Below are 22369 nucleotides of genomic sequence, written 5' to 3'. Positions count from 1 at the left end.
TTCACATCTCTATTATAATTCGTTATTATTAAATAATAAAAATCAGAGGGTTTTACAAATATTTAACCAATGCTAAGTATTACAAAGGGCTTGTCAGTAAAACTTCGTAACGCTATTGGATCCTCAAGCTCTCAGCGAAACCTCGTAACTTCACCCCGCCCCGCCGCCGTGCCGCGCACAGCCTGGAGACATATCTCCACGCTTTTTCGCAATGCAAGGGTAAATAAATAACTGATGTTTGAAGAGTAAAGCGTTTTCTTCAAACACTATGTCTGTAAAAGGCTAATGTTTTTGTGTGTTTGAAGAGCTGAAAATTAGGTTATTTGCCATCTAGCCAATAGTCTATACTTTTGTAGGCCTACGTTTAAAATATCCTGTGCATAAGTGCTTAATCGTTTATATCATGAGATTTTGGCCAAGTGTAGGCTTTAAACAACAAGAAAAACTAAGCGCCCATATAGCAACAATAATTTAACGTTATATAACCTGTTTTCATATAGCCTGTTAAGTGCAAGTGTCTGATACAATACCAACACTGACGACGCAGTGTCATTTAATTATTGACTTTTTTGGAGCCATACCCTATGGTTCTGTGAAACGCCGCCACTGGTCAGAGAGCTATCAGAATTCATCAAAAATATATTAATTTGTGTTCCGAAGATAAGGTCTTATGGGTTTAGAACGACATGAGGGTGAGTAATTAATGACATAATTTTCATTTTTGGGTGAACTAACCCTTTAATTTGATGCCTGACAGAAAAATGCGTTTGCATATAATACAGTAGTCAACATTTGAAGTGGATCAAAACCGTTCATCAAAGTTGTTCTAAAGCCAAAACAATACCCGTTCTTGTCTTTGATGAACTTCTTTGATCCACTTCAAATGTTGACTACTGTATACATTGGAGTCAGATTATTATTATTTTTTTTAAAGATGAATACTTTTATTCAGCAAAGATGCAATAAATTGATCAAATGTGACAGTAAAGACGTATGATGTTGCAAAAGATTTCTATTTCAAATAAATGCTGTTCTCTTGAACTTTCTATTCATCAAAGAATCCTGAAAAACAACATGTATGACTATTTCCGCAAAAATATGAACAGTTTTTAACATTGATAATAATCAGAAATGTTTCTTGAGCAGCAAATCAGCATATTAGAATGATTTCTGAAGATCATGTGACACTGAAGACTGGAGGAATGATGCTGAAAATTCAGCTTTGCATCACAGAAATAAATTACATTCTAAAATATACTCAAACACAAACCAGTTATTTTAAATTATTTCACAATTTTACTGTTTTTACTGTATTTTTGATCAAATAAATGCAGGCTTGGTGAGCAAAAACATGAAAAATCTTACATCTATAGTGAAAATTCTAATAATCCCTCATTCTTAGTTAATTGCAAACATCTGGATTTTCCAGTTTTGGGAGGGATAGATGGATAAAAATGTTTCTAAAAATGAATAAAAGATGTAGCGAGCAGAAGAGAGATGCTTTCTGCATTCTTCCTCGTTTCAAAACAACAATTACACTGTCTCTACTGGAGACTCCAGTTAAAGATTTTTATGTGAAATACAGTCTGTTTGCTGCAGGACACAGGAAACATTCCTCATTTCACATAGTGTCCAATAAATCAAACGGCCAATCGCTGCGATCACGACCTCTTCCTGCTCAGAAAGACAGACACTGAGCTTTTGATGAGCGTCAGACCTCCCAAAAAAATGACTGTCTCCATTTTTATAGCCACTGCCGTCTGTATGACAACACGGCCCCGATCAGAGACACTGAGCGCTTATGACAGACCCCCAGTTGAACAGAGCAGATATTCATGGAACGAGAAAAATGCTATTAAAACAGCCGAATGTAATTAGGATACAGCAGCCAATCAGTGTGTGTTTAATGTCTTGTATTCTGGCGACGACAGAATGCAGAGATCCTTCCAGATGAAATGAATCTGATCAGTAACTCAAGACTGCGTTCAATTACCACAACATCATCCAGACCCCAGGAATAAAACTCTGACGGGACCTTTAATAAGGTGCAGAGGAAATTGCACATTATCTGATACACTGTTGGGATGCTTTCAGACATGTGCTGGCATGTTGTATGATCATTGTTTGTATTCAGTTACTGATAAACTAACTAGAAAGATGATCATTGGAAACATGCATTAGATCAAATCCATCAAGCATTTTGATGACAAAACGTTTGTGAATCACATCTGAGATTAGATATTCAATCTATACAAACAAATAAACTGTTGTCTAATATTTCTATGATGCTTGACTCAGATCACTATATGCTTTAATATGCATTTATGAGTTTTTTGCACAATGTATAAAAATGAATGCATATTGAATGCAAAAATATATGCGTATATGGATGCATATAAAAAATGGGTTTACTGAGGAAAGGAGATTGATTTTTAGCAGTTTTTAATCTATGAGGAACAATAATAAGTTATTTAAAGGAGAGGACTGTTCTAAATATAAATACCTCTGTGTAATTGCAAATGACTAAAGTACAGTAATTTAAGAGGTGTTCGATGTGTTTTTCTTTAATGCACATTTTGCATCTGGACACATTTTGAGTGTTGGAGAAGATTTAAACACATTTAAAACACATGCTTACACTCCAAAAACACAATACTTATTTTCTATTTTTGCCTTGTTTTCCAGTACAGCATTTTAAACATTCTTAAATTTACTTGAGAAACAAAATGACAAAATATTGAGTCTTGTTTTCTGAAAAACAATACATATATATATATATATATATTAAGCAAGTTTATGCTTAAAACAAGAAAATGAGGTCAGTAAAAAGCTTGATTTTGATAATATTATTTTCTTTTATTCAGAAAACAAGACTTCATTTCTTAAAGGGGTCATATGATGCGATTTCAAGTTTTCCTTTCTCTTTGGAGTGTTACAAGCTCTTGGTGCATAAAGAAGATCTGTAAAGTTGCAAAGACTAAAGTCTCAAAACCAAAGAGATATTCTTTATCACCTCGCTTTTCAGAACGATGAGCTTTGTAAAAATCGACGCGTTTCAGAAAGGCGGGGCATAGAGGAGAAACAATAATGTACAGTATGTGGAAAATAATGTGTTTTTTTAACCTTAAACCGCATAAACACATTTCATTACACCAAATACACAAAATAATGTTCTTTTTAGCAACATCATATGACCACTTTAAGTCATTTTCTTTCTCAAGTTAATGTGTAATTGTTAGATATTTGTCATTTGTGCTGGAAAACAAGGCAACAGTGTTTTTGCAGTGTAAAAACCTCCAGCCACTGAATATAATGTGTAATATATGTACTAAATATATTATATATATATATAATATATTTAGTACATATATAATGTGTAATATATGTACTAAATATATTATATATATATATGTGTGTGTGCAAAATTGAGACATTATCCATATATTCCAAAAAGCTCCACATTTAGTCATTCATATCAAACAGATCCCTCAGTTTTCAGTCTTTGGTCAGGAACATAATGGGATTAAAGGTGATTAAATGTACCTGAGTCAGAAAGCAGGCACTCACAGCTTGGGTTTCTCATGTGCAGCTGTTTATTTTCACAGCTTTGCTGTGACATTTTCTTTCTGTCACGTCTGTCAGCTCTCATTAGAGCGCGGCTGCTGCCACTGTGTTGGCGTCTGCGAGCGGCCCACTGTAAACCGATCACGCTCACGGCCTGAAACGAACAAAGATCCAGTGATGCATGTCTTTTATCACTCTGGGCTGCTCAATGCTTCACTTATGTGAGCACATGCATGCAGCGAGACTCCGAGCACTCAGATTGCACAGTTTACATAACACTCATGTTCCCCTTCACACGGCACACAGCTCACACGTGACAAACTGCACAGCGCATGCAGGGCAGCCATGTTAATCGATGATAATGTACATTCAGGTTAACATTTTCTAATCGGCCTGCAACTTTTCGTAAATAATTATATGCACACTCACAATACTCATGGGCACCAACAATAAATTAAAATACAAACCCCCAGATCTTACTGTGCAGGAAAAGCTTAAGAAACGCTTGAAGACTTCAGAGGAATAGTTCATCCAAAAATGAAACTTCACTCCCCCTCAGGCCATCCAAGATTAGGATGAGTTTGTTTCTTCATCAGATTTGGAGAAATTTAGCGTTAAATCACTTGCTCACCATTGGATCCTCTGCAGTGAATGGGTGCCGTCGCTTCTGGCCAAAATATGAGTCCATAATTCAGAATGACGCTTCCTCCAGTGAAAAAGTCCATTCCATGTTGTTCTCTCACATCAAAAATGGACTGGAGTGGTGTGGATTATTGTGATGTTTTTATCAGCTGTTTGGACTCTCATTCTGACGGCACCCATTCACTGCAGAGCATCCATTGGTGAGACACTGATGCAATGCTACATTTCTCCAAATCTGATGAAGAAACAAACTCATCCTAATCTGGGATGGACTGAGGGTGAGTGCATTTTCAGGAAATGTTTATTTATTTATTTTTTGGTGAACTATTCTGTTAAGAAGCATAATGCATTGCGACAAGCTTTGTGTTAAGCATGTGTTTTAATGCATTATAATTATTAAAGGTATAACTATAACTAGGCCCATGCATTATGATTTATTATAAATTAACATTCATGTTCCAATTAAACATGGCTGCTGTAATTTCATGTTTATTCTCACGTGACAGTAAAAGCTCAAACTGTCGCTGAACTGTGGACGCTAGAAAACAGGTCTGAATATATGTTAATATAATACATCTGGCAGAAATGTATGAATAATAAACGGTTGTTCAAACACACAATTTAGCAGAGCAGGGCAGTGCCATGCTTTATTGAGCTTAAATAACAGCTTTTGCTTCATTTTACTTGTGGTTGATAACCATAAACTCTTCAGGTTTGGGATATAAAGAATCTGCTTTGCTTTTTGGTGCTCGAATGCTTGAAAGGTTTACAGAAGAAATGTAATTTGGGAATGGGGAACATGATGTAAAGCAGGTGCTTATGATTTCATATTCATAAACAAGCAATATTTCTTCAGTCTAAATTCTCCAGTGGAGCTTCCTGAAAAGATTGTATTACTACACTAAACACATTTGCTCATTACATCTTTAATGTTCTGTGAAGCCTGTATACATAATGAATTATAACAAGATTCATAATGTATTATAATCAGATGTTATAAATATTGTAACCAGAGATATAACACACACAATCTTATTTTGGTCTTGTTTTCCAGAACAAACATCTAAACATTTACATTTCACGATACATTTACCAAGATATTAGGTATTGTTTTTTTTTTAAAAAATGTATCAAAATTAAGTGAGATTATGATTAAACAAGAACATCTGTCAATGGGATAAGAAAAATAAACTTAATTCAAAGGGAAACAAGATATTTTTTATACCCCACTGGCATATATATTTTGTCTTGTTTTAAGGTTAAACTCATTTAATTGTCAAGATTAAGAAGTTTGTTTTGGCGGTGTAGACTAGATTGTTGCATTGAAAGAATGAAGCCTGTATATGATGCATTATAATAATATGCATAATGTATTATAATCAGATGTAATCATAAATAAGCGGATACACCTTATACATCTTAAACGTAAGCGGGCGTGACCATTTTGTAACTTCTGGTGTCATTTGCTTTTTCTTTTAACTCTACAAAAACAGTCCACTGATTGATATTGCAAACTGGTATTTGTTATCATATTATTTTTATTTATTATCATAATTATAAACACACAAATAGCGCAAATAGTATTATCATTTGCTGCACTTTCTTATTTTTCTAGTTATTCGCGGCTAATGAATCGGAAGTCTTGTACTTTCACAGAAAATAGCTTCCGCGTTGCAAAATAAGGTGAATATAGTTGACCAGATGTTTGCATTTTCTGAAAAAGTGTTTCTTGCACATCCAAAACTCACTACCTAATGCAGTGGCCGCAGACTGAGTTCCTGGAGGGCCACAGCTCTGCAGAGTTTAGCTCTAACTCACTAACTGCTTGGAGTTTCTAGTGATCCTCAGGTGTGTTTGATTAGGGTTGGAGCTAAAGTGTGCAGAGCTGTGGCCCTCCAGGACCTGAGGTGTTTCATATTCCATTAATATTGCCGAATACATACTGAACTGCAAACCAAACATTCACACCAACACATATACTGAATATGTGCAAAGATCTCGAGCTCAAGCGCACTACTGTATCGCTTCCACCGCGATCTGGAATGAGAATCAGACGGAGGCGCATTGCTTTCACAGATAAGCAGATTCTCGGCAGTGAGCTATAACTCAAAGCAGCGATGACCTGACAAGCCCCGTATCCTGCCCGTGAAAGCACATAGGCTGTGACAGGCTGCACCTGTGGGACTCCGCTGCCGGAAGAGGCTCATAAAGGCCGGGCCGTGTGTGGTAGTGACGCCGGTGAACCGCAGCCCGTTTCACATGCGCTCGTCTGTTTGGCTCGTCTGAGCTGATGGAGACCGCCAAGAGTCCGGGGTCACCGCGAGCGCACAGACTGCTGGGAAAAGGTACTTTAATGCTTCAAACCGAAGGGAGATTTCACTGCCACTAGTCAAAAAAAATAACGCTTACAGCAGCTTTAATAAAGCATTCAGCTACGAGACTCGTGTGATTTTAGCAGGAGTTAAGAGGGTTTGTGTGTCTAAGAATGCAATTTAGCCAAAGTAAGAACACTGTAACACACAGCCTGTAATTTACTCAAAAATACTTTTATACAATGTGCTAAAAGACACAAATGTTCTATAAATATACTTTTTTAATATTAGGTGTATAATAATCAACAAGTCTTGGGTATAATTACGATCATTAATAACAACAATAATACTAATTATTATTATTATTACAATCTATTAAACGTTGGTGTCTTGCGGCATATTATTATTATATACTATTTAATGCACCTATTGAATAACTATTTATTATTATTATTAACTATGGAACATTGGTCTCTTGCAGTAGGCTATATTGTGGTTGTTGCCACTGTATAAAAGCAATAGTCTTTAATAGTCGTTAATCATATAATAATAATAGCAATAATTATATTATTATTATCTATTGAACATTGGTGTCTTGCAGCATATTGCGGTTGTTGCCAGCAATAAGTCTTGAATATTTTTTCATTATTGCTAACAACTTGCATTAAAAATAATAATTAACTATTCAACATAACTATTAATTATTATTATTATAAACTATTGAACATAACTATAATGTATTATTATTATAGAACATAACTATTGAATAATAATAAAAAATAAAATAAGAACAGGAAATAATCTGAAGTGCATTCACTCTGTAAGAAACACAGCTGGAATGTGTCAAACGTGCTAATCACAAGGCCTCAGCTCTAACTTGCATCAATTTAATAGTCAAAAACGTTGACAGGCACACATTGTGTGAATGAAACCATGTTAAGAGATCCATATTCTAAGGCTGTCCTATCTTAAACCTCCCGTGCAGATCTGACAGGTCAGACAACACGTGCAGGACGCAGCGCTGCAGTCAGCAGACGTGAGCCTGTGTGTGAAGAATAAAACCAAATAAAAAGCAGCCTGTCAGATCGCTTCAGCTCCATACATCTCCGTCCATCGCCTGCGAGAAAAGCTCTGGGATTTCACATGGGCGAATTTACGAGGATCTCCACATCAATACGTCGAGCTTACGCCGAACACCATGAAATATCATACAGGGTTTTACTGTGGGCCGTTTATAAGGTGCTGACAGAAAAATGTGAACACATTAAAGGCATTTGGGACAGACATGAGTATTATCTGTTTAAATGCACCAGGTCAAAACATCTGAAGACATCAGACTGGATTAAACTAAAGCAGAGCCGATGGTAGACTCCTCACCCGCAGCTCGCCTCAGCTCTTCTAATAATGAGTCAGGATGTTCACAGTGCAATGCCAGCATACTGCCCACTTAAAGATAATAATCATAAAAATTAAAAATAAATCATTAATTAAAATGAGATAAATAAAATATAAATACAAATTTAAATAAATAGATTCATAGTGAATAGATTCTATGAACTTTGTCAAATTCATATCGAGTCTTCTAAAAAGTCATTTAAAAATAATCTCTAGGAAAGGGGGAAAATAGCTCATTTAAATATTTAAAATGTAAATAATTTAAGCAATATGGTAAGATAGCATTTTAAACTGAGTTTTGATTAATTACTTAAAAGTTATACACAGTTTTATTTGTATAGCACCTTTCCACACACACACACACACACACACACACACACACACACAATAATTAGAAAGCCAAATATTAGATAATATAGTTGCATTGCTAGGATTTTAATAAAAATACTTTAGGAAAAGAAAAAAATAATTCAAATATTTAAAAATTAAAATGTGGTAACACACACACACACAAATGACTAATTATTGGCTTAAAATGCAAAAATTCACACAGATAAACTGTATATATTTTAGCATTTTAAACCAATGAATGACACACACACACACACAATATAATTAGTCATATATATATATAGTTGCATTGCTAGGACTTTAAACAAATACATCAAGTTATATCCATAATATGCAGTATGCCACAATAAATATCAAATATTAAACAGTACTATGATACTTTGTTGTGTCACACATCACACTGCATGTTTAATGAAGTGAGAGGAGTTATCATCATCTTGGTTTGCACCAATTCTGGGTCATTTGTCACATTGGAAATGGAAGGTCAAGTAGAGCAATGCATGACATGCAGCACTGTGTTTTTATTTAGCAACCCCAGATGTTGAACTGATAATATAGAATCCAGTGCATACTAGTTTCTTTTAAAAAACACTATGCATGCAATTGTGCACATAAAATCAGTCTGTGCACCGCAGCAGCACAAATCAAGGTTAAGAGAAGCTGATACTCTTCAGATAGGCAAAGCGTTTCCAATTGGCCGTGTGATTGGAGCAGTTTTCTCAGACGTGAGTGGAACAGCTGTGATCCCCCAGAGGGCATTACCATCAAACACAACACAACACAACACCCGCGCTGACCCTCAGGCCCCGTTAAACACCCGACAGTCAGCTGCAGTCCGCTCATTCAGAACTGTCAGAGTGAACATGAGCACACGTGTTTCAGAAACGATATCACTGCTGTTTGTGAGATACCTGTGCTTAGTAATGCTCACAGTCAGTGAGTCTCACTCGAGGAACTGCTGGAGAATGAGCTCGTGTGCTTTATTTATGTAGAGGTCTTCTGATCTGTACGCCCACCTGAAACTGTCATCTTTCTCACTAACAAAAAAAAGAAGTAAAAGTACTCTCATACTACCATTTTTTGGACGTGTACCATGACAAAATCATGCAGGGCTCCACACTTTATCTAATCATTTTCATTACCTTTCTGTGATGCACACGCACATATATATATATATATATATACATATATGAGCGAACAAATTTCCAAGATTTTTCCAAACCTGAAAAAAAATTTATTATATTATTTTATATTACAAAAAAAAAGTGAATACCATGGTAGTTTTTAGCAAGAATTATATATATTAGTAGTATTTTAGTATTTATAATTTATTACTAATATTTTTTTTTATTTTGAAATTGTATATTTTATTTAAAATATGTAAAAATTAAACATTTAAAAAATGTAATAAGTTTTATAAATATAAAAAAAATAAAATAAGATAAAAAAAAAAAAAAAACAGTTAAGCATCAGGAACTAGTTCTACACATCATCATCGTCAAAAAAGCTGAAATTGTTATGGAATATTGGTTGTAACCGACTAAAAATACAAAATTAAACCTGTTTACAAAAGAGGAAACTCATATTACTAGAGTTTACATGAACACCAACTAAACAAAATGCGTCCAATCCAGATCCGTGCCAGTCCACACCACTTCCTGTGAAAGACACACGCAGACGGAGACTCCTCCGGCTCCTCCAGACCTCCTCTCATTCCCCTCAGCAGGCCAGGAAAGTCATCCCGTTCCTGCGGTAGGCACTCTGTCGGGGAACACAAGAGAAAAGCAAATCTGTTATGAATTAGCGCTCCAGTTCCACAGAGGCAGAAGGCCGGCTCTTGTTTTCCGGTTTCACAGACGACAAGGCCTGGAATGCGCTGCGTTTTTTCTCTTTTAATGTTTAATCGAAGTATTTCTGGTTCTGCGGGTTATGAAAAAACGTCCTCATCTATTAGAAGCACAGATACAAAACAAATGTGGTTAACAAGTGGTTTATGAATCTATTTGTGGAAAGGCATTCTGATTTGTTGAAGGCTCGACTTTAAAAATGTCACAGGGGTGTAATTGTGAGGGTCCACACGACTGCAAAGTAGTTGTTATATGGTTCACATTTTATTTCTGAACCGTATAACAACTAGGTTGCAAATATGTTTTATGATTCAAATATTTTTGCCTGAATAATGTTTAAAAGACACCAAAAATACATATAATCATGCAGAAATCATAAACACTACCAGAAGTTTGGGATTTTTTATATGCTTTTGAAAGAAGTCTCTTGTGCTCACTAAAGCTGTATTTATTTAATCAGAAATACAGTAAAAACTGAAAAAAAATTGTGACATATTACAATTTAATATGACTGTTTTTGATGTGAATATATTTTCAAATGTAATTTATTTCTGTGATGCGCAGCTGTATTTTCAGCATCATTCCTCCAGTCTTCAGTGTCACATGATCTTCAGAAATTATTCTAATATGCTGATTTGCTGCTCAAGAAACATTTCTGATTATTATCAATGTTGAAAACAGTTGTGCTGCTGAATATTTTTGTGAAAACTGTGATGCATTTTATTTTTTAAGATTCTTTGATGAATATGAAGTGAAAAAAATTGAAATCTTTTGTTACATTATAAATGTCCTTACTGTCATTTTCAATTTGTTTAATGCGTCCTTGCTGAATAAAAGTATTCTTTTCTTTTTTGTAAATCTTACTGACACCAAACTTTTTAACAGCAGGGTATTTTTTTCTGAAAATTGTTTGAAAAAATCATATTCAAGTACTGTATGTTCAGTGACATGCATGGCTTGCATTTATTCTGTTTATTTATTCCAATATAACTATTAAATTATTCATTACATTAAATGTAATAAATGTTCACACAATAAACATTTCCATTTTTGTATTAAAATTACATCACCGAAATGACACCTGATGCTCATTACTGCTTTTAATATTAGCTCATTTGAACCTTTTTGAAATAAAAAATATTTATATATTTTTACAACGCAAAAACTGATATCTTTTCTTGATAATAAATGTGAAAATTATTTATTATTTGAAAATTATCTTGAAAATAATGGTTGAGATGTGCACACTTACATTTCTCACTCAGAAATTGCTAGTAGACACACACACACACACACACACACACACACACACACAGACACACACACACACACACACACACACACACACACACACACACACACACACACACAGACACAGAGACAGACAGACAATGATTTTTCCATACCTGAAAAAATGGATTATATACAGACAGACAGACATTCATGCCAAGCTTATCAATATACAACCAAAAGCTAAAGGATAAAAAATTACAGAAAATAGTTAAGGGTTTTTAGTTTCTTGTTCACTAAAATAAATAAATAAAATAAAACATGGTATTCACGTATACCATGACTTCTTTATTAAAAATCTTTAAATAAATAAATAATTGAATTTAAAATATTTTTATTCTAAAAATTAAATTAAATTAAATCCTCTAAATCCAAACAGAAATGGTATAAAAGTACAAAAACCAGATATTACAACTGGAGAAATAACGTATTACAGCATCAAAAAGAAGATGGGTTTTCATTACTCAACTTTTACCCCCCAAAAAATTAAGCATCAGAAACTAGTTCAACACTATTGAGTACTTCTTGTAACCGACTAAAAATACGAAATGAAACCTGTTTACAAAAGAGGAAAAACGTACTACTAGAGTTTAAATGAACACCAACTAAACAAAAAGCGTTGAATCCAGAGTTGTGGCAGTCCACAGCACTTCCTGTCCAAACAAACCTGTAAACAGACACAGACAGAGACTCCTCCGGCTCCTCCAGACCTCCTCTCGCTCACCTCAGCAGGCCAGGAAAGTCATCCCGTTCCTGCGGTAGGCACTCTGTCGGGGAACACAAGAGAAAAGCAAATCTGTTATGAATTAGCGCTCCAGTTCCACAGAGGCAGAAGGCCGGCTCTTGTTTTCCGGTTTCACAGACGACAAGGCCTGGAATGCGCTGCTTTTTTTCTCTTTTAATGTTTAATCGAAGTATTTCTGGTTCTGCGGGTTATGAAAAAACGTCCTCATCTATTAGAAGCACAGATACAAAACAAATGTGGTTAACAAGTGGTTTATGAATCTATTTGTGGAAAGGCATTCTGATTTGTTGAAGGCTCGACTTTAAAAATGTCACAGGGGTGTAATTGTGAGGGTCCACACGACTGCAAAGTAGTTGTTATATGGTTCACATTTTATTTCTGAACCGTATAACAACTAGGTTGCAAATATGTTTTATGATTCAAATATTTTTGCCTGAATAATGTTTAAAAGACACCAAAAATACATATAATCATGCAGAAATCATAAACACTACCAGAAGTTTGGGATTTTTTATATGCTTTTGAAAGAAGTCTCTTGTGCTCACTAAAGCTGTATTTATTTAATCAGAAATACAGTAAAAACTGAAAAAAAATTGTGACATATTACAATTTAATATGACTGTTTTTGATGTGAATATATTTTCAAATGTAATTTATTTCTGTGATGCGCAGCTGTATTTTCAGCATCATTCCTCCAGTCTTCAGTGTCACATGATCTTCAGAAATTATTCTAATATGCTGATTTGCTGCTCAAGAAACGTTTCTGATTATTATCAATGTTGAAACCAGTTGTGCTGCTGAATATTTTTGTGAAAACTGTGATGCATTTTATTTTTTAAGATTCTTTGATGAATATGAAGTGAAAAAAATTGAAATCTTTTGTTACATTATAAATGTCCTTACTGTCATTTTCAATTTGTTTAATGCGTCCTTGCTGAATAAAAGTATTCTTTTCTTTTTTGTAAATCTTACTGACACCAAACTTTTTAACAGCAGGGTATTTTTTTCTGAAAATTGTTTGAAAAAATCATATTCAAGTACAATTTTTTCAATGTTCAGTGACATGCATGGCTTGCATTTATTCTGTTTATATATATATATATATATATATATATATATATATTCATTCCAAGCTTATCAATATACAACCATAAGCTAATGGATAAAAAATTACAGAAAATACAGAAGAAGGGTTTTTACTTTCTAGTTAAATTAAAAAAATAAAAAAACAAAAAAATTCATAAGTAAATAAACGTGTTATTCACATGTGTTTTTTTTAATCATGGTAATACCATGATTTCTTTCTTAAAAACAAACAGAACACATTTTTATTCCAAGATTTTTAATCTAAAAAAAAGAAAGAAAATTAAATACTCTAAATCCAAACAAAAAATGGTACAAAATTACAAAAGCAAGGTATTACAACTGAAAGATAAAGTATTACAGCATCAAAAAGATGGGTTTTCATTATCCTACTTTCCAGACAAAGACAGATAAAAAAAAAAAAAAAACAGTTAAGCATCAGGAACTAGTTCTACACATCATCATCGTCAAAAAAGCTGAAATTGTTATGGAATATTGGTTGTAACCGACTAAAAATACAAAATTAAACCTGTTTACAAAAGAGGAAACTCATATTACTAGAGTTTACATGAACACCAACTAAACAAAATGCGTCCAATCCAGATCCGTGCCAGTCCACAACACTTCCTGTGAAAGACACACGCAGACGGAGACTCCTCCGGCTCCTCCAGACCTCCTCTCATTCCCCTCAGCAGGCCAGGAAAGTCATCCCGTTCCTGCGGTAGGCACTCTGTCGGGGAACACAAGAGAAAAGCAAATCTGTTATGAATTAGCGCTCCAGTTCCACAGAGGCAGAAGGCCGGCTCTTGTTTTCCGGTTTCACAGACGACAAGGCCTGGAATGCGCTGCTTTTTTTCTCTTTTAATGTTTAATCGAAGTATTTCTGGTTCTGCGGGTTACGAAAAAACGTCCTCATCTATTAGAAGCACAGATACAAAACAAATGTGGTTAACAAGTGGTTTATGAATCTATTTGTGGAAAGGCATTCTGATTTGTTGAAGGCTCGACTTTAAAAATGTCACAGGGGTGTAATTGTGAGGGTCCACACGACTGCAAAGTAGTTGTTATATGGTTCACATTTTATTTCTGAACCGTATAACAACTAGGTTGCAAATATGTTTTATGATTCAAATATTTTTGCCTGAATAATGTTTAAAAGACACCAAAAATACATATAATCATGCAGAAATCATAAACACTACCAGAAGTTTGGGATTTTTTATATGCTTTTGAAAGAAGTCTCTTGTGCTCACTAAAGCTGTATTTATTTAATCAGAAATACAGTAAAAACTGAATTTTTTTTTGACATATTACAATTTAATATGACTGTTTTTGATGTGAATATATTTTCAAATGTAATTTATTTCTGTGATGCGCAGCTGTATTTTCAGCATCATTCCTCCAGTCTTCAGTGTCACATGATCTTCAGAAATTATTCTAATATGCTGATTTGCTGCTCAAGAAACATTTCTGATTATTATCAATGTTGAAAACAGTTGTGCTGCTGAATATTTTTGTGAAAACTGTGATGCATTTTATTTTTTAAGATTCTTTGATGAATATGAAGTGAAAAAATTGAAATCTTTTGTTACATTATAAATGTCCTTACTGTCATTTTCAATTTGTTTAATGTGTCCTTGCTGAATAAAAGTATTCTTTTCTTTTTTGTAAATCTTACTGACACCAAACTTTTTAACAGCAGGGTATTTTTTTCTGAAAATTGTTTGAAAAAATCATATTCAAGTACTGTATGTTCAGTGACATGCATGGCTTGCATTTATTCTGTTTATTTATTCCAATATAACTATTAAATTATTCATTACATTAAATGTAATAAATGTTCACACAATAAACATTTCCATTTTTGTATTAAAATTACATCACCGAAATGACACCTGATGCTCATAACTGCTTTTAATATTAGCTCATTTGAACCTTTTAGAAATAAAAAAATATTTATATATTTTTACAACGCAAAAAGCTTTTGAAAGAAGTCTCTTGTGCTCACTAAAGCTGTATTTATTTAATCAGAAATACAGTAAAAACTGAATTTTTTTTTGACATATTACAATTTAATATGACTGTTTTTGATGTGAATATATTTTCAAATGTAATTTATTTCTGTGATGCGCAGCTGTATTTTCAGCATCATTCCTCCAGTCTTCAGTGTCACATGATCTTCAGAAATTATTCTAATATGCTGATTTGCTGCTCAAGAAACATTTCTGATTATTATCAATGTTGAAAACAGTTGTGCTGCTGAATATTTTTGTGAAAACTGTGATGCATTTTATTTTTTAAGATTCTTTGATGAATATGAAGTGAAAAAATTGAAATCTTTTGTTACATTATAAATGTCCTTACTGTCATTTTCAATTTGTTTAATGTGTCCTTGCTGAATAAAAGTATTCTTTTCTTTTTTGTAAATCTTACTGACACCAAACTTTTTAACAGCAGGGTATTTTTTTCTGAAAATTGTTTGAAAAAATCATATTCAAGTACTGTATGTTCAGTGACATGCATGGCTTGCATTTATTCTGTTTATTTATTCCAATATAACTATTAAATTATTCATTACATTAAATGTAATAAATGTTCACACAATAAACATTTCCATTTTTGTATTAAAATTACATCACCGAAATGACACCTGATGCTCATTACTGCTTTTAATATTAGCTCATTTGAACCTTTTTGAAATAAAAAATATTTATATATTTTTACAACGCAAAAACTGATATCTTTTCTTGATAATAAATGTGAAAATTATTTATTATTTGAAAATTATCTTGAAAATAATGGTTGAGATGTGCACACTTACATTTCTCACTCAGAAATTGCTAGTAGATTTGACAAATAATTACAATAAAATGGCAGGTAACACACTGAACGTGAAATTTTGAAGCAAAAAATATATTTGTAAAAAACTTTTTTTTTTTTTTTTTTACAGTATATTCAATGCATGAATGAAGCATTATTTTTACTTGGTTAACCACGTTTTTAGAGCCATTCAATCAAAACTTCTGTTAAAAGACTGTATAAACATTCATCAAAAATGCATGAAACCAACATGAATCCTCTTCATGATCACCATTTGTCACTGACACACTCTGAATGTGATGTTCTCCGTCTGTTGCGCATGCTTCATACTGTATTAGGCATTCAACATCATCTGAGCTGCCATAAGCACTTGGTTGGACAGTAATAAGTGGTCACACACAAACATCATTGTAATTACTAAAGGACACGACTCTGGATCATGCGTTTCTGCCAACAGAGATCTGTATTTCATGAAGGAAACCATCAGGTCACCACAATCCCGGAGTGGAAGGCGGATCCAGTCACGGGCAACATATAAAAATAACAAGTGTCTTTATGAACAGAGCCCTGCAAACGCCAACAACAGCACCATTAATTATCATTATTCAACCACAGGGAGGAAAACAAGAGAAAGCATTGCAGCGACTGCAGCAAGACAATACGTACAGCTGCATTGTGGGTAAAATCGGAGCCGACGAAATCCAAAGCCACTCGGGGTGGTAGATTGTTATATATGTCATTTAATTTCCTTTTTATAAAATAAATGGAGAATTGAAAGCAGATGTGCGCCGTCCTCCATGCGATACAATTTGTTTTTTGAGGCGTGTTTTTTTGCATTCGTATTATGGCGAACTCATTTAATTTGTCTGGCGTTTTAACGGGACACAAAAGCGAAATGGAGACGGGTTCCAAACGGGACGGAGCTGGATTCAGGAAAACAGACGACTCAAACTAGATACAGGCCCAGAAACATGAACTGACTGGAGAAAAAACCCCCCACAGAATAAGGCAAGAAAGAAAGGATATTGTAAAAGCTCTGACAAGCTGGAACTTATAAAGCCAGATTCAAACCCGCGTATCAAAGCTCAAAGGTCGAGGCTTGATTTGCTGGCGACTTCTGTTTCTTTGGGTCATTATCTCCGAGTCCAATTATAGGATCAGCACACTCGAGAGCAGATTTCTAATCAGGACCAACGAGGAACAGGAGAACATGTGATGCGTTTGCACCTGTATCTGTTACACTGGATGTGGAAAAACTAAACTTCTGTTCATCATCTCACACCGAATGCATGCAGATTTAGCTTGAAACATGCACAATGCCCTAACAACCATTTATACACCCTAGCAACCATATAAACCCTCTAGATAACACATGGCAATCACTCATAGCACCCTATCGACCGATTTATCGGTTTTGCCGATTAATCGGCACCAATTGTTGATTGCTGGAACAATTGATTATTGGCAAAAATCCATACCGATAGTTTTTCCAGGTTGCGTCCGTTGCTGTTATTATACAGCGACCAGTAGAGGCGGATTCACTGATGCCTCCAGGGTTGCCAAGTCTGTGGTTTTCCCGCGGAATTGGGCGCCCAAAAGAAGGTTTTTGTTTATAAAGCTCTAAAAATGTTACTGACTGGTGTTAAGGCATTTCCTGCTAATATAGAAAAAATAAAAGTGTCTGAATTAAATATGTGCAGTGTCACATGGTTAGTGCAAATGACCAGAGCAGTTTACTTCCTGTTTGCACCATGAGAAGATGATGGCTGCATCAAAGCTCCAAAACAAAAGGTTAGTAAAGTATGTTAACAAAAATATGACAAAGATTTTTGGTACACATTATCTTTAAGGTGTCTAGTATTAATATATGCATTTACAATTACTCCATTTTGTTGAGTGTGGTCACAGAATGAGTAAACATGTTGATGGCAACAATAGTGACCGCTGGGATAATAACATTTTTGTCTTTTATCTCAGTATTCCTATCAGTGTTGTATAAGGGTTTTTATGTATAATAGTAACCCTAGAATGTGATGAAACAGAGTTTAAAATAGTGTTAATAACTGGGCTGAGATATATAAGAATTTTGATGACTGCAGAAATATTTATTTCCGTATACACATTATCCCATAAAACACTAATTTTCACACACTTTTCCTTAAAAAATGTCAAAATAATTATTGATTATTTCAAAGAGTTACTAATGACACATTACTTGGATGTTTTCATGTCTGGGAAAAATGTGGGATTAAATTGGTTGAACTGTTGCCACGTTGATTTTTTCCCCCTGGGTTAATGGTTTGACGTATTGCATAAATTATATTTAACTGAAATGCTTGTACTCAAATATTTTAGATTCTACCAGTAATAAAACTGTGGTAGGCCACTGGTAAGGTTTATGATCTGATATAGTGGCTTTCAATTTGCATAATTGTGACTGTAAAATATGTACTTTAAGTATGCGAATTGCATATTTTGAGTTTTGATATTTGGGATATGGTCATTGGGCTACATTAGGGCTATTTTTGATTGGCCATTGGGCTAGTTTTATTACACAGACCTGGCAACCCTGGACACCTCGTGCTGTTTGTTTTGACACGTGAAACTCTACACTACAGAGAGTATACTACAGTACATGTTTTCATATCATTATAAAGTAATTAAATTGTTGACTTGATTCTGCATTACTAAAGAAAAAACAACAGTATGTTTGGCGTCAATGCTGATGCTGAGAGGACTAATAAATTTTTTAATTTGTTTCTGATAACATTAGTTAATGCACTATGAACTAACATGAATGATCAAGGTGTAATTAATATATTGATATTTACATATTTATTTCATTTAAGGAGTACAGTACATTTTCATGGTTCAGTACCATTAAAAAAAATTTGAATAAAGTTCAGTACTATTTTACGTATGTGTTGTTTCTTTTCATTCAGTATCCATTAAAAAAAAAATCGGTTGATTAATCGGTTATCGGCCAGTGTGGTCCAACCTAGTTATCGGTATCGGTAAAATCCACTATTGGTCGACCTCTACTAGCAACCATGTAAATCTGCCTAGATAACATAGCAACCACCCAGAATACTCTTACAACTGTGAAAAAACATTCTATGCATCACATAATAACCACCCAGAACACCCTAGCAACTGCATGACACACCCTAGATAACACACAGCAACTACCCAGAATACCCTAGCAACGTGCTGAAAACCTTTAAAGACGTTTTATAGACCTTTAAAAAGCATTTACAAATGAAAATCTCTGAATGTTAAAAAAGAATGCAATATAAAAGCTTTGATTTGGAACATGAAAAGCTTTACTGAACTGATTGATTGTGTGAATTCTGCTCTGATTGGGTTTCACTAAGTTTGACAGATTGAGCATGAATGGTGCTTTATTACATGGTGGATTTTTCCAGCACAGCAGATTCTCAGTTTCATTTGGCCTCGCACAACATCACAGGCTTATTTTCCAACATATAAATAAACATCCTGGAGGAAGCTGACCGAGAGGGTTCCCTAAAGATCCTGAAAAATAAATCCAGCCTGATATATGTATATAATGTGCATGTTCAACGGGAAGCAATGGAGATATATCTCAGGGAAGAGTTCCTTCCTGTATGTAATATATTTTAAATCATGAGAGCTGTCGCAGCGTCTCAAGCCTCGTCCTCCCCTCTGCTAATTATTTATACTTCGCAAATGGAAAAGAAGGGAAAACAGCACATATTCTACTTTCTATACATTCAGGAACCGTATCAGAAATTATTATTATTTTTACCAAGTAGCAATATTATTATAATACTTACGCAATTTAATTACATTTAATTATTCAAAGTATGGCTGTTAGAAGTAAAAGAAAGTCCATATGACCATATCAAAATATAAAATTATCTGTAAAAATGCACAAGATTTCATAACATACAGCTTAGTTTATTCTAACCAGAAAATTTGAATAATAATAATAACAATAATAATAAAATAAATAAAGTATGATTATTTTTTTAAAGTATAATATTTAAAATAATTATTTAAAAATATATACAAATAAAAAATATAAAATATATCAAGTAAATTTCAAAAGGCATAATTATCATAATTTGCCAGTTCCCATGCTTGATTAAACAGCTCTATACTGTCTAGTCACAGCAACTTTTGATGTAATCAGCTTTAATTAAAAAAAAATATATATTTTTACATTTAACATTTTTACATAATGTCATATTCATTTGTCAAATATTTCAACTGAATTAAAACAAATAAAATTATCAAATTATATAATTATAATTGATAATAACTGATATTAACAATTATATAAATGAATTATATTTAATTATTTTAATTATTTAATTTAAAGTCTAAAGTCACAGTAGATTTTGATGATCTTTTTTTTGTGTTTTCAGGGCTGATTTTAGGTTAATTTCTCATCAAAAATCCTTTTATATTAGCATTACTTAAGAACCTTCAAACTGAAATGGCAAATACAAATATCTTTTGGTGACTTTTTAACTGGTGAGAAGATACATGACACTGTTTACCCACTTAAAATGTCACAAAATTGAGGAGTGAATTCACTAAACAAGATCATTTCAACACAAACACCTGCAACTTACTCAAGGGAATTATGCAAAGAGCAAGTTTAATGATTCTGAAAGCCTGAAATAAAAACTACAGTCAAACGTAAAAGGACGGTGATGAAGAACACCTCTCTGATTCTAACAGCACCATCAGAGAATATAAATTCAGGGCAAACTCGAATGCGGGTGAAGCATTCTGCCTTCTTGATTTTGCAAACTGGGCTTTGCGACGCCTCCACTCGGCCATTCATAAATCAAAATTTTTGCAGTTCAATAGTGCTAAGTAAGACCTCCACTCCCCCCTTATGCAAACACTCGGCGGAGGTCTCCAGGTTCAGACGCGGCTCATCCAGGCCGGCCTCTAACCTTGGCAGTGGGTTGCGGGACGCAGCCGCCCTCCGCCGGGGTGAAACCCAGCCAACGGGGTCCAAGAAAAACTCCAGGAAAAAAATATCTGCAACATGGGCAGAGGAAGCATCTGTGCAGAGAGAGGCTTTCTGATGAAATATCGCCTGCTGACAGTACAAGAAGGAAGAGGCCGTGCGGTTTCAGAGGCCGCGTACAGAAGCACCGCCGTACAAACGCATTCCAGTAGCGCAGCAACTGACCCTCGCTGATGTTATTGCCCGTATATATTACGGTCTGTGCTGAAATCCACAGTGCATGCATCAGAAATCTGGGATCGGTGGATACGGAAGGCTGGCAGGGGTCTGGAAGGCTTTATTGGACGCGCGCTCGTGTCCGTCACTCCTGTGAATGGTCACCATATGTTGGCGGTTATTTGTGCAAGCTGTTGAATTTGCATTGGTTGCATGATGTGAATTAATGATTTTCTCCAACCGACAAACAAAAAAAATTTTTATATTCATGTGCAAGATGATTTGCTCTTGAACTGCAGATGTTTACACAAAGGTCAAAAAGGTCACATGAACATCACATTAATTGCTTGATTTATTTGCAGTGGATCATGGTCAGCCCAGTGTCATATGAGTTCAAAATAATGTTCACCCCAACAATTAAAATTATATCAAATATCAGTAAATTATACAGGTTTATCCATGACCAATACTAATATCTAGACAGCAAGGCGACCAATTGTCATATTATAATAAATATATATATATATATACATATATATATATATATATATATATATATATATATATATATATATATATATATATATATTCTGTGGATTGAAAAAAAAAACCATTATAAAGTTTAAGAACTGATAAATAAATATACCAAAGTACTAAAACAATTATATATATACATACATATATAAATAATTTTTGCATTTTTGAATATATATATCAAAGAATCCTGAAAAAAGTATCAGATTCCAAAAAAAAAAAAAAAATGTAAGCAGCACAACTGTTTCCAACATTGATAATAAATCAGCTTAATAGAATGATTTCTAAAGGATCATGTGACACTGAAGACTGGAGTAATGACACTGTAAATTCAGCTTTGCATCACATGAATAAATTATATTTTACAATCTATTCACATAGAAAACTGTTCTTTTAAATTGTAATAATATTTCACAAAATTACTGTTTCTACTGTATTTTTGATCAAATAAATGCAACCTTTTTTAGCATAAGAGACTTCTTTAAAAAACATAAAAAATCTGATACCAAACATTTGAATGGTAGCGTAATATATATATACATACATTATTATTATTATATACTGTATATATATATATATATATATATATATATATATATATACA

The 22369-nt window shown here is 33.8% G+C and overlaps 1 protein-coding gene across 1 annotated transcript in view; it reads right to left on the bottom strand.

Annotated features, from left to right (window-relative positions):
* Positions 1–13597: 13597 nt before the first annotated feature.
* Positions 13598–22369, bottom strand: part of supt3h (SPT3 homolog, SAGA and STAGA complex component) — a 123921-nt gene continuing 115149 nt past the window's right edge. The window contains exon 12 of the mRNA XM_016284034.1: positions 13598–13959. Within this exon, the coding sequence (XP_016139520.1) occupies positions 13918–13959 (42 nt within the window). The 3' untranslated portion in view covers positions 13598–13917. The remainder of the gene's footprint in view (positions 13960–22369) is intronic.

This window comes from Sinocyclocheilus grahami, unplaced genomic scaffold (assembly GCF_001515645.1).
Source record: "Sinocyclocheilus grahami isolate Dianchi unplaced genomic scaffold, SAMN03320097.WGS_v1.1 scaffold179.1, whole genome shotgun sequence".
Taxonomy (NCBI): domain Eukaryota; kingdom Metazoa; phylum Chordata; class Actinopteri; order Cypriniformes; family Cyprinidae; genus Sinocyclocheilus; species Sinocyclocheilus grahami.
The sequence above is the reverse complement of the archived record's forward strand: the minus strand, read 5'-3'. Positions and strand labels throughout refer to the sequence as shown.